The 12,618-nt window shown below is 54.4% G+C and overlaps 7 protein-coding genes across 7 annotated transcripts; 5 read left to right on the top strand and 2 right to left on the bottom strand.

Annotated features, from left to right (window-relative positions):
• Positions 1–12: 12 nt before the first annotated feature.
• Positions 13–1,087, top strand: BAUCODRAFT_68975 (uncharacterized protein; the record flags this gene model as incomplete). Its single annotated transcript, XM_007677288.1, has 2 exons — positions 13–255; positions 305–1,087. 2 exons carry the CDS (start codon positions 13–15, stop codon positions 1,085–1,087), a joined length of 1,026 nt encoding a protein of 341 aa, XP_007675478.1.
• Positions 1,088–1,509: 422 nt separating this feature from the next.
• BAUCODRAFT_147651 (uncharacterized protein) lies at positions 1,510–2,552 on the top strand (the record flags this gene model as incomplete). Its single annotated transcript, XM_007677705.1, has 4 exons — positions 1,510–1,735; positions 1,812–1,842; positions 1,893–2,393; positions 2,447–2,552. 4 exons carry the CDS (start codon positions 1,510–1,512, stop codon positions 2,550–2,552), a joined length of 864 nt encoding a protein of 287 aa, XP_007675895.1.
• Positions 2,553–2,924: 372 nt separating this feature from the next.
• Positions 2,925–3,934, top strand: BAUCODRAFT_23856 (uncharacterized protein; the record flags this gene model as incomplete). The annotated part of the gene is made up of 3 exons (XM_007676956.1): positions 2,925–3,486; positions 3,548–3,590; positions 3,640–3,934. The coding sequence occupies 3 exons, from the start codon at positions 2,925–2,927 to the stop codon at positions 3,932–3,934; spliced, it is 900 nt and encodes a 299-aa protein (XP_007675146.1).
• Positions 3,935–4,091: 157 nt separating this feature from the next.
• BAUCODRAFT_69211 (glycosyltransferase family 22 protein) lies at positions 4,092–5,657 on the bottom strand (the record flags this gene model as incomplete). Its single annotated transcript, XM_007677313.1, has 2 exons — positions 4,092–5,494; positions 5,549–5,657. 2 exons carry the CDS (start codon positions 5,655–5,657, stop codon positions 4,092–4,094), a joined length of 1,512 nt encoding a protein of 503 aa, XP_007675503.1.
• Positions 5,658–5,961: 304 nt separating this feature from the next.
• BAUCODRAFT_107211 (uncharacterized protein) lies at positions 5,962–8,299 on the top strand. The gene is made up of 2 exons (XM_007677704.1): positions 5,962–6,229; positions 6,284–8,299. Exons 1-2 carry the CDS (start codon positions 6,072–6,074, stop codon positions 7,878–7,880), a joined length of 1,755 nt encoding a protein of 584 aa, XP_007675894.1. The 5' UTR covers positions 5,962–6,071; the 3' UTR covers positions 7,881–8,299.
• Positions 8,300–8,822: 523 nt separating this feature from the next.
• Positions 8,823–10,571, top strand: BAUCODRAFT_23853 (uncharacterized protein; the record flags this gene model as incomplete). Its single annotated transcript, XM_007676955.1, has 2 exons — positions 8,823–8,943; positions 8,995–10,571. 2 exons carry the CDS (start codon positions 8,823–8,825, stop codon positions 10,569–10,571), a joined length of 1,698 nt encoding a protein of 565 aa, XP_007675145.1.
• A 204-nt stretch (positions 10,572–10,775) lies between these two features.
• On the bottom strand, positions 10,776–12,523 carry BAUCODRAFT_107204 (uncharacterized protein; the record flags this gene model as incomplete). The annotated part of the gene is made up of 5 exons (XM_007677703.1): positions 11,679–12,523; positions 11,603–11,630; positions 11,266–11,543; positions 11,007–11,214; positions 10,776–10,952 (listed from the first exon to the last, which is right to left on the bottom strand). Exons 1-5 carry the CDS (start codon positions 12,305–12,307, stop codon positions 10,776–10,778), a joined length of 1,320 nt encoding a protein of 439 aa, XP_007675893.1. The 5' UTR covers positions 12,308–12,523.
• Positions 12,524–12,618: the final 95 nt, after the last annotated feature.

Below are 12,618 nucleotides of genomic sequence, written 5' to 3'. Positions count from 1 at the left end.
AAAAGAAATATGATGTCTCTTCCCAAGTCTTGCTCGCTGCGGACAGCCGGTGGCAGGACTATCGAGATACCATCCGTCGGCTACGGTACGTGGGCTCCAGGCGATACGATATGGGCCAAAGACGCCACACTTGCGGCACTAAAAGCTGGTTACCGCCATCTTGATTGTGCGTGGATGTATGGTGTAGATGAGGCGGTCGGTGAAGCTATCAGAGAGTCGGGCATTCCACGAAATGACCTCTTCATCACTTCTAAGGTACCGATAGTTCCTTAATATTTGTATCAACGTAGACTTATGTACACAGTTCTGGCCGCATTTCGGCCATCCCGACAACGTCGAACTATGCTTGGACAAGATCCTATCAAACATGGGTCTGGAGTATATTGATCTCTACCTCGCCCACTGGCCGTGCGTCTGGAAGCCACTGTCTCAGGAAGCGCTGAAAGAAGCGCGATCTGGACCCAACACTTCTCGCGAAGAAAAAGGTCAGGTCTATCTCGAAGACGGTAAGCCTGTGGTCGACTGGGAGCACTCTACTGCCAATCTTGCAAGGCGGAAAGGCTTCGAGGGTAGCTTTGTGCCAACGCTTCAGGCTATGCAAGCATGCGTGAAGAAAGGCAAAACAAAGGCAATCGGCGTTAGCAATTTCTCCATCACCGACATTGAGGAGCTTCTCCCGCATGAAGACGGTGTGCCTATTGCTTGTAACCAGATCGAAGTCCACCCGTGGCTACCTCAGACCGAACTCGTCGACTTCGGCAAGAAGCATGGCATCGTCACAACGTGCTACAGCCCGTTTGCGGGTCAAAAGGCGGACGGTGCTACTCTGCTGAAGGACTCCAAGGTGCTGGAACTTGCAAAGAAGAACGGTATGGATGTTGGCCAGCTATTGCAGAGCTGGGCGGTACAGAGAGGGACCGTACCTCTTGGGAAGAGCGCCACGCCCGAGCGCATACGCTCGAATCTCGATGTACGGCGCTTGTCCGACGAGGACATGAAGACGCTGGACGGTATGGCATTGTCTCATGGCGAGGGACGAACTGTAGACTTCTCGGACGCTTGGGGTGTGCCGCTGTTCGAAGGTTGAGATTCAAAGATCATCGAGAGTGACGATGCCTCCCGCTACAAGCAACTTCGACCAGAGACAGTGGTGCGATAGTAACAGGTCTTCAGAGTACAGGACCGGACGGCGGACGACTTAAAGCGCGAGACTTGACGCTTCGACTAACATGTTCACCAGTCAGCCCGAATATGGCCAGTTACTGCTATGCTAGGGTTTCCTCTTCAGTGATCATGGCTGCTGACGTTCATAGCCCAGTGCTGCAAACACTACGTAACTACGTAGAGCTGCCCGCGTGGGCGGCTCCAAGTCAATGTGGTCTTCACCAGTTGCTACATCTTCCGACAATCGCCTGTTTCACTACTGCTTCTTAAGACACCACTGCAATTACAGCTTCTCTCACTGATCAAACAACTCAAGCAGCAAGTATGTCCTGGTATCAAGACATGATGGAAGACCTCATGGACGCGCAGCAAGACATGATGGAGGCTCAAGCAATGATAGCTCATGGGGGACCTGGTGTGATGATGGACTATGGCAGAATCGGGGGTCCCCACCCCGGTGGCCTCTCAGTAGCATCTCAGACGATTGGCATGAATGGCATGCCGCCGTACAACGTAACCGTGATGCAGAGACCAGGACAGCCCCCAATAGTCACTACATCCGGTAACGGAGGTAAGACGCTTGCAGCTCGAGAAGCTTCAGCACGGTGTACTCTATGAACGGTATCACTGACGAGCATGTGGTGCAGGCATGATTTCCGGAGCCGGTGGCATCCCTGGGTGAGTTGAGGTTGCCGTAGCGTGTGTGGTGAATGTTGACATGTCCACAGGATGACCATGGGGCCGTCCGGATGGAGCATAGGAGGACCCTCCGGAATCAATATGGGGCCTACTGACATGAACATTGGAGGGCCGTCAGGAATTAGTATGGGACCTACTGGCATGAACATTGGAGGGCCGTCCGGGATCACTATGGGATCCGGAGCGCTCGGCACGGGTTCCTCTGGGATGGCTGGGATGGGTGTGCCCGGAGGAGGCGTGGGAACATCCGGAGGAGGCATGGGTATGCCAGGTGGTGGAGGGATGGGCATGCCAGGCGGTGGAGGGATGGGCATGCCAGGCGGTGGAAGGATGGGCATGCCAGGCGGTGAAGGGATGGGTATGCCTGGAGGTATGGGTATGCCTGGAGGAGGTATGGGTATGCCTGGAGGAGGTATGGGTATGCCTGGAGGAGGTATAGGTATGCCTGGAGGAGGTATAGGTATGCCTGGAGGTATGGGTATGCCCGGGGGAATGAGTATGCCTGGAGCAGGGCCGGCCGGTCCACCAGGGTACGATGCTTCCCACCGTCACCGCTTGGACGCTGACACTAACCCTACTACAGCATGCTCGGAGGTCGCTCACTGCCGCAAGGCATGGGTGGCCAAGGCGGAGGGAGGCCACCAAGCGAGACGGAGAGTGTTGAAGCTGATGATGAGTCCGATGGTTGAAGGACTTTGAGGTGCTGTGACGACCTGGTGTTATATCGTTGGGCATTGACGGAGTAGTCGGTTTAGATCGAGGTCCCCAAGAGATTGAGTATGCGTTCATTAATGTTTCTATCTCTGGCCCTGTAACCGAGCTCTTATCACGTCTGTGGTTAAGGTGCAATATCACGAGCATCGCGATCTACGCTCACTTCGTCCTAATATTCATCGTAGTGCACATTCGCGACAGTCGCACCTTGTGCGCCGAACGTGCGCCATCGTGATCTCGCCCGTGTGGGTATATGACGCATGGTTTACACCCAGTCAAGCGTCAATGTCAGGCCAGGGTCACTGACGCATATTGCAGTCGCAGCCTAAGAGCGCGCATCCTTCGAAATGCTTGCAATTCAGCGCATTAACCAAGTCTCTGAGCATTTTCCGACTCGCGCTTTGTGGAACACAACCGGCGTCATGTTCTTTAATGGTAGGCCGGATCGTGAACGTCAAGCTTGGGTCCGAAAAAGGGCGGAAAGAATGCCTAAAGGTCTCGAAGGGCCGCTTGGGTTCGGCGGAGTACCGTCAGCCAGCACTCCAGACTGGGGAGCCAGCATGATGATCTCACCATCAACTTGCCTCCCAATCGAAGGTTTTGCAATCGCCAGGGGCGGTGGTGGTATGTCGCACTCACCCGTGGCTGTGATAACACAGACACAGGACAGTCCGCGAACTGGTTGGCAGGACAGAATGCAGGCTAAGCATGATCAAATGGCAGCCGAGCAAGAGCAAATGAGGGCGAAGCGAGAGCGGGTTATGGCAAAGCAAGCTAGACGGGCAGCGCTAAGTAGGGGAGGATCTTTCGGACCATGGATGGGTCTACCGCCTGAAGCCAGTGCCATTATGGGCGGGGCTTTCGGACCTAGCATGAGTATGAGTGGCCCTCACGGCGGGTTCATGGCAAGTGAGTCATCTAGGCCCGGCCATCGAACCTGCATCCATGAGGATGCTGATCTTCATCATAGGTCCAGGTACTGGTGGACTTGGAGGCATCCTAGGGATACCAGGGTGAGTGTGAAGCTTAACATAATCGTGCTTCCTGCTGACTGAGGGCCAGAATGATACCCGGCGGCGGAGTCTTCGGTGGTGCCGGAGCTGGCCTAGGCGCACCAATGGATAGAGGGTTGCCGCAGGGAATGCCAAACATGGGCGGTGGCGGCGTGGGCGGAGACGCGTTACCAGGTCTAAGAGGCAAGGACCTTAGGAGTGGCGCTATGCCGAATCTGCCCGGCCTTGCGGGTCCTGGAGCTGTCAAGGATGAAAACGGCGGTGAAAGCGACTGGATGCGTATAAGAACCGGCCATTTGGAAGATTGTGCTGGAGCCGGAGTGTTTGTCGGCTCCGGTGGTTGACAGAGCAGGCAGAAGTGCAGCGACGATGAGGAGTATGTGATTTTATCGGCCAGTCCAGAGCATCTCGCTCGACCTTAGCGTGCCAAAGATATGCAGTGGTAATGGACACAGCCTTTTCGGCGGCTGATCTAATCACCATGGGCGGAAAGTTCTGTGTCTAACACTCCTTCTGCACCGTCCAAATGCCAAGACCTCTGCGCCCTACAACGCGGCGCAAAGTCGGCCACACCCCATCCTCTCCCCAGTCAAGGTCATCGAGTCCAATATGCGCACGGTGAAGGTGGATCTGATCCAGAGCAAACGTGCTCCCCTCCATCACAACATGCGAATCGGTGTATGCGTCCAAAAACGTAGCGCTTAGCGGCGCAACAAGCAGCGTTCTTCTCGTGCTATTGCGACAGTCGGCGGCATGCGCCAGTTGCTCAAGCATGCCGTCTCCAGGCATGCCCATAAGATCTGTGGTGTTGATCACAACGTTAGTGGTGCCGAGCAGCCAACGCGGCGGACTGTATGTCTTCCACCACAGCACATGTGAGACATTAGACTGCTTGCCTATCCATGACTGCACCGGAACAACGCCACCTTGGTGATAGATACCGAAGAGGACTGCAGCAACCATGTTGAACGCTGCCCAGAGATACAACCACGAGGGTGCGCGCCGGGTAGGTAGCTTGATCGCAGAAAGCAGGAGCGGCACTGCAGGGGTGAGAAAGCGCGCTTCCTGATGCTTAAAGCAGGATAGAATTCCAATGCCGCCGATAGCAGACCAAAACAAGGTGTCTTTTCGACCATTTGTGAGCAGCAACGGGTATGCTGGGCCAATCAGCTGCGCCAGATTTAGTACTAAGTGGTGCCAATGCGGATGCAAACCGTGCTGTGCCAGGTTCGCTGCGTCAAGATTATAGACAAGGTTATTCCACGGAGTGCAGACGATAGAGGTGCTGTTGGACGTGAAGTTGGCCCGGTGTCCGCGGTAGAACTCTGTGTCTATGGCAATTGCCACCATTGCGGTAAGGCTGGCGGCAACAGCGAGGGGAAGAAGCCGTAGTGGCTTCGCCACAAGATGTGGAAGCGTCTTCGCGGCCGCGACCGCCAAGTATGCAGGAAATGTGATACGGTTAAACACGCCTAGAGTGCCAAGGAAGGACAGCGCAACACACAGCCTGATCTGGACATGGTCCTTGTTAGCTTGCAGACGCCGCATTAGTACCAAGCACCATAGCACAATGATTGTCTCGATGCTGTTGGAGAAGGTATGCATCTGGTACGTCCCAGTAACATAGGACGAAGCCACGAGAAGCAGCGAAAGGGACCGCTCAGGGGTTTCGAGCAGCAATTCATGTAGTGCCCAGTCTTGCAAGACGAAACTTAGTAGGAACATGAACAACCGGAGAGCGTAGAAGACGTCAATCGGCGCTGCTTGGTAGCCCAGGCCGTGACAGATCCATTTGAAGATTGTCAGCGGAGGTCGGTAGACAAGCCATAGCGGGAAGATGCTCCGGATCGGATGGCCAGATGTGAACTCCCATGTCCGGTAGACTGGCCAGCCAAAGATGTCACCTACCTTGCATCAGACCTAATCAAGAGCCATGAGTTGCGGATGCGTATTGATACCGGTGATGACTTCGGGCCCCTGGAAGTGCTCATCCGGGTGGACGTAGCTCGGCTGCAGCGCAAAGTATAGCCGTGCAAGCACCAGCATGAGGTATAGTCTTCGAGACATTGTTGGACGGTCCTCCTCTGGACAAAACAAGTCGCCTGTCACAAACGGACGCGTACAGTCCCTGGTGGAACACGAGCAACAGCGCAGGCCTCAGAGACCATTACTCCGTAATTGTTGGTGCATGCTAACGGAGTACTCGTCTAGCACTGGGTTGGACTTTCCAAAAATGTGTAGAGGCATACGGAGCAATGAGACGAGGTCAGCAACTGTCCATGGTTGTCTGCATGCCTAAGGCACTCATTCATACAGCCTGTTCTTAATGCCTCGGCCGATGAGCTAGCTCCACCAGCCACACCTTCATCGCGTGCTCTCTTGTCCGTCGTTCGGTTAATGGACATACAGATCAGTAAACGATATCCGTAGACCAACTTTCCCAGGTTTTACGGCCATCAGAATTGAGGCAACGAGGATGCGATGATTGCTGCCACTCGCCGTTGGTTTCGAAAGAACCGAACCAACCTCCTCATCGGTGCCGGCGTCATTGGTGCAGGCTACGTCGCTGGGCAGTACGTATGGACGAAGATCCAGGAGGCACGGCAGCGCTCAAGCGAGGATCGTGTAGCGAAGGACAAGTATGTGCCATAGCCGGCATCATATAGGAACCTTGACTGATATAGAACGATTAGCCTCCGCAGGCGATTCGAACAAAACCAAGAGGACTGCACATACACCGTCCTTGCCCTGCTACCAACCTTGCGTGACGAGATCATCACTGCTTTACCGGTTGAGCAGATCAGCGAACAACTTCAGCAAGAGCGGCAAGAGCGATTGAGAAAGCTAGGGCAATCCGAAGCAGCATCAACCGAATACCCTTCAGTACCGCCCAGTGTAGTGAACGAAGATGGGCAAAGCTTATCAAGCAGTAGCTATGTGCACGCCAGTCAGATGGCTGGTAGTTCATTAGGCCCGGACGGTGCGTCAACGCGACCAAAGCGAAGCAAGGCGCAGTTATGGCAGGATATGAAGATCAATTCGATCGCGCGCGCGTTGACACTTATATACACACTGTCCTTACTGACCATACTTACTCGGATACAGCTGAACCTGCTGGGCCGAAGGACGTATATCTCATCGGTAGTGGCGCTGGCGTCGCCACCCACGACCCAGCAATCTTCAAGGATATCGTTAGAGAACAGAGACGATGACGGTTACGATGACATTTACGGAAATGATCTAGAAACGAACCGAAAATATCTTACATTCAGCTGGTGGCTGTTGCATCGTGGTAGTAATCAAATCATGGAACGTGTCATGGCCGCTGTCAAGGAAGTGTTTGGCCCCGTGAACATTCGGGAAGACATTACGCTAGATCGACTTAGCAGTCTGTTGATGGAAGTCCGAAGGAAGGTAGAGGGCGCCACTACAGAAGCTCGCGGGCAGATGCGCTGGTTACCGTATCTACTGCCACCAGCGGAGCAGGAGAGCTTTGTCGTGCGGCAAGCGGCAGTGTCTGATAGCGAGGAGTCGCCATATGCGGAGGGTCAAATGGATCCATTAGCAGCCACCGCTAATGCGACCGACGATACCATCAATGAGTCTTTGCGACGATTGCTGGATGAGACTTCGGACCTTGTCGACTCACCAACTTTCGCTCAAGTGCTGACGAGCATTATCGACGCGGCATACTCGCAGCTTGTGGACCATCGCATCGCCCTGGAGTCGTTCAGGGTCCCGGTGTCTCCTGAGGACGGCGGCAGAATCAGTGAGATATCGGACGCCAAATGTAAGCTGGCGCACGTGCTACCCATTTTTTGTCGACAAGCACATGCTATTGCAGCCGGCAGCGGCGATCTTGATGCTATGGCCAGCGTAGCTGCTCAGGGGTCGTTAGGTAATGAGTATCTGGCGGCCATTGACCAGGTCCACGATCTGAACGCTTTCGCGGCGGTGATCTACTCGAGCAACTTCGAGCAAGAACTGGCGGAACGGGAGCCGGAGGTCTCGCCGGGCCCTTTTCAACCGCAGGAAGGAGGTCAAGATCCTGCCTCTTTACCCGTAACCCTGTTTGACGGCCTTGCTTCAACTATTGGATCTGGGCAGAGAGCTGCCGCGGACAGCATAACGGGGCTGAGTGGCACTGGCGTCTCGAGTACAGCTGAGCAAGAGAACCCCACATCTGGGGCAGGAAAGACAACAGACCCGGACATGGAGGCGGCCTGGAAGAACGCTTTGGCGAAAGAAGATGGTGTCTCCTTTGATGCTCCAGTCCCGGTAAATGACTGAACGTGGACGATTGTAATATGCCACCGGAGATACTAGGGCGTTCTATACCCAGTTGATACACGATCGAATGTAGGTGGTCAACGATATTGATGCTTCCTCGAAACGCTTCACACTTGGTGGGCCGCAAGAACGGCACCGCAAGCTCGACTATTGCTCTCGTGGCGCGAAACTTACTTTGTGCCATTGCTTGCTCTGACTGCATGTTGGTTTTTGCTCCAACCACAATGCTCGAATGATTAAGCAAACCCAGGAACGCTCAGGCTATTTTGCAGATAATTGCCAAGGTTCTTCCATTAACCCAATCTGTAACTGGGGTAAAGTCCGTGAAGGCACCGACAGCACCTCATCTCGCACTTACGCCGAGTGTATCCTATCACACGACCGCCAAACTGCCTACCGCATTGCCGTAACTCACTGCCACCGTAACACTGCCAACAAATCTTGCCCTGAGTTTGCCAGCCTCTCACGCTACAGCGGACTTCGTGTCTCAGGGTCGCCGTTTGGTGGAAACGGTGGAGCATCTGTGACGTCGTTTTTCATCTCTGCTAGCCCACATGGTCGCCCTCAGGCGTGAGCTGACCACTTCACTCGTCGGCAAACGTAAGGAGATCTCCGAGCTGATCCTCTGTCCGTCTCGCGTCTGCACGCAGGCCCCGTCGGAGCCTTACCTCTTCTCGGGGTGCAGGGATGGCGGATACGCTTGCGGACCTCACCATGCCTCGTTATATGGGGACAGTCACGACGAGGTGCGCGGTAAGGCCTGTTACAAAACCCGCAGTGTCTCCCACAATTTTATCTTCTCCAGATACCCTTTCACTCCGCTCCCCATACTCTTACATCACCAGTGTGCAAGCTTGGTCTCTCCAGTACTGCGCAGTGTTCTTCTCATTCTAGACAAAGACAACAAGCAGCGTCTCGGCCAAAGGCAGGCCTACAAACACCATGGTATTGAAGGCGAGATACAGCGACAATGAGCATGGCGTGCCGCACTTTGCTGGCTTGACCGGCGCGAAGCTGTCGATCCTCGTCTCGGTCATCGCAACCTCGGGCTTCTTACTCTTTGGTATGTTCTATCATCTGCCTTTCCAGCATGGGTGTAGCTGACGTTTCGTAGGTTATGACCAAGGTGTGATGTCCGGTATCATTACGGGCGAGGATTTCAACAATTATTTCCCACAGACCAAGAACAATTCGACATGGCAGGCTTTCGTGACCGCGATATACGAGGTTGGGTGCCTTTTGGGGGCGATCTTCCAGCTCATGTGCGGCGATGCAATTGGGAGACGGCGCGCCATTATTCTCGGCGCATCGATCATGATCATTGGCGTCATAATCCAGGTCACAGCCTTCTCCGGTGCGAATGCGACTGCGCAGTTCATCATTGGTCGGACGGTCACTGGAATCGGCAATGGAATCAACACCTCCACTATTCCGACATACCAAGCAGAATGCTCCCGCACGAACAACCGTGGCCTCTTGATCTGCATTGAGGGTGGCATAATCGCATTTGGCACCTTACTCGCATACTGGATCGACTACGGTGCGTCTTACGGACCTCCAAACCTTACCTGGCGCTTTCCAATCGCCTTCCAGATCGTCTTTGGACTTATCATCGCAATCACCATGATATGGCTGCCGGAGTCGCCTCGATGGTTATTGACCCGCGAGCGACACGAGGAAGCCATAGCCGTACTCGCTGCTCTCCGTGGCACCCACCGTGAAGACGAAGAGGTTAAGCTCCAGGCCGGCATCATCAACGACAGCATCCGCGCTTCCGGTCACATCGGTGGCAACACTCCCTACAGCGCCCTGTTTACTGGCGGCAAGACCCAGCACTTCCGCCGGATGGTGCTCGGCGCATCAAGCCAGTTCTTCCAACAGATAGGTGGCTGCAACGCCGTGATATACTACTTCCCCCTGCTCTTTCAGGAGACCATCGGCACCGGTCACAATCTTGCACTTCTGCTCGGTGGTGTCAACATGGTCATCTACGCCATCTTCGCGACGACTTCATGGTTCATTATTGAGCGCGTAGGCCGGCGCAAGCTTTTCATCATTGGTAGCATTGGCCAATGCTTGTCCATGGTCCTAGTATTTGGGGCGCTCATCCCGGGCACACCGAGTGCAGCCAAAGGTGCTGCAGTTGGGCTATTCACTTATATCGCGTTCTTCGGTGCTACCTGGCTGCCACTGCCCTGGCTGTACCCAGCTGAGATCAACCCGCTCAAGACTCGCGCGAAGGCCAACGCTGTATCTACGATCAGTAACTGGCTGTGGAACTTCACTGGTAAGGCTGACATACCGCATCAGAAACATCCAACCCGAGCTAACTGCATGTCTATAGTTGTTATGTTTACGCCTCCTTTCGTCACCGCCGCACCATGGGGCACCTACCTCTTCTTCGCCGTCGTCAACGCTTGCTTTGTTCCGATAATCTACTTCTTCTACCCGGAAACCCGGCGACGCAGCCTGGAAGAGATCGATCTCATCTTCGCCAAGGGCTACCTGGAGAACATGTCGTACGTTCGCGCTGCGCGCGAGCTTCCGTATCTGACAGACGAGGAAATCGATGCGAAGGCGCGCGAGTATGGCTTCACGAGCGACGATGACGAGGCGGGTCAGATAAAGGAGGCGAGATACGGTGAGAAGGAGGGTGATTTGGCTGCCAATGTTGGCGGCCAGTTGGCTTGAGAGTATGTGCCTCAGAGGCGAGGACACGACGTAATGATATTCCCGGCGAGCGCTAAATCTGGTTACGACAACCGTACGCATGCATTCAGGCGTCGATCATATGTGGGATGAAATTGCAGTAAGCGTACGCGCTGCTGCCATGGGACACGATAGACTACATTTCACAGTCGAGACGGGCGAACGGGTGCAAGCATATACAATAAGCTACCCATCGAACTTCTTCAAGCTTTCAGTCAACCTTCGTAATCCCTCTTCTAAAACTTCCTTCTGCGTAGAGAACGTGAGCCGAAACCAGCCGAGCTCCTCGGGTACGAAGTTGGTGCCCTTTGCGACCATAACACCCGCTTTAAGGCATTCTTCGGTGATGGCGTCTTCCGTCTTCTCAGCCTCGTCCGAAGCTGCACCCTCAACGCCTCGAGATGGTTGTTGCAAGACCCAGCGCCGCAGATCCACCCACAAGAAGATTGCAGCGTTGCCGCCCTTGTAGTAGGGTATCGAGTGTTGATCCAGGAAGCTTGTCAAGGTGCCATAGTTAGTTGACAGCCGTTTTTGGCTCTCAGTGAGGAATTGCTTTAGCCACTTATCATCTTCCAGTATGCGTGCCCAGCAATCCTGGATGAGGTACGCTTCCCAGGCGAATGTTCTGTGTGACTATCAGCATAACAGCGGTTAAGCATGACTTGGAACTGCTTACGCAATTGTTATCATAGCTCGCCTCAGTGTCTCGCTTCGCGTATGTAACACGCCCAGCCGTAGACCGTTGGCACAAAAGTCCTTCGCTGCTCCGTAGAGCACGTGAACCATCTCTGGCCGGATAATATGGCTTAGTTCTACCGACAGAACGGAGTGGAAGTGCGTTGCGTCTGGAAAATTCGGGTTGCGCCACGTTGACATTGCATATATCTCATCGCTCAGGTAGTGCAGGTTGTGTTTGGCGCAAAAGGAGGCTATGGCTTTGATGGTAGCAGGCGGCTATCTGCTCGTCAGCACACAGCTTGATGTTCGTGTCGAGCGAAGGTCGGACGACACACGTAGCACTTTCCAAGCGGGTTATGCGGGCTATACATCGTCAGCTTCTCACCTTATTAAGGACTAATTGATATATACTTCGTAATCATCACCGCCTTGATCTTCGTCCCTTCCTTTTCCGCCTCACTCAAGCCTCTTTCGAGGCATCTTAGGTTAGCCTCCGCATCAAAGAGGTCATCAAGCACGACACCGCCATCCTCCCTCCGAAAGCTCACAGGCACAACCTTCCCTCGGCTCCGAATAGGCAGATCGTTTCTAAAGCCCGTATACAGCGGTCTTGGGAACAGAATGCCCTCGCCTTCGCTGCACAGACACCACGTTAGCTCGTCGATGACGGCACTCACGCCAGCCGTAACGATGAACTCTTCCGCCTTCGTCTGTTGCAGAGGTTCGAATCTGGCGTTAAAGAAGCTCGCCAGGGCTTTCCGGAGACGAGGCGAGCCCTGGGGGCCGTTACCATAGGTCAAATGCTCTGGTGGAGACACTGTGAAGTGGGAAGTAATGTGCTCGGCAAGCTCCTGGTGCATCAGCGTGTTCTCTGCTATGCCCAGGATGATAGTGCCGGTGGTATTTGTCCGGCTCCATGGGTTTGAGAGCGCTTTCAGCAGCGGAGCCCAATGATCTGGGTCGCGGACATTCTCGGCCGCGCGAGAAGAAAGCGTTTCAAGCTCAGCATCGCGAGTCAGTTTGGGAAGACTGGTGGCCATGCTGGGTGAGTCTGTCCTGTGCTCTCGTACGTATGGGCGGAACTTGGACGGATGAGAGCGAAGTAGTCAGCTGGGAAGAAGATGGTTTTACTTGGCTACGCGTAACATCCGGCTGTCTATGAAGGGTATGTCCAGTCCACAGTGGCCGAGCTGAAGCCACCTCATCTGCCCCTGGACAACGCTATCAACAACAAGGTCCGGAAGTACAACGCGCCTTACGAAAGCATAGCTCGTCGCCATCCCGCGTTCATCCCACTCGTGATCGCCAACCTTGTTCGAAGCCGAACGGCCCGATCATTCTCCGGCATAGG

Source organism: Baudoinia panamericana (genome assembly GCF_000338955.1).
Source record: "Baudoinia panamericana UAMH 10762 unplaced genomic scaffold BAUCOscaffold_5, whole genome shotgun sequence".
NCBI classification, from domain to species: Eukaryota; Fungi; Ascomycota; class Dothideomycetes; order Mycosphaerellales; family Teratosphaeriaceae; genus Baudoinia; species Baudoinia panamericana.
Note: the sequence above shows the minus strand (reverse complement) of the source record. Positions and strands in the feature narration are given on the sequence as shown.

What these genes read in the sequence shown, in the direction of transcription:
- BAUCODRAFT_107211 (XM_007677704.1), top strand. Translation starts at nt 6,072, where the DNA reads ATGATTGCTGCCACTCGCCGTTGGTTTCGAAAGAACCGAACCAACCTC. An exon ending in GATCGTGTAGCGAAGGACAA is followed by an intron (nt 6,230 to 6,283) that starts GTATGTGCCATA and finishes TAGAACGATTAG; the next exon opens with CCTCCGCAGGCGATTCGAAC.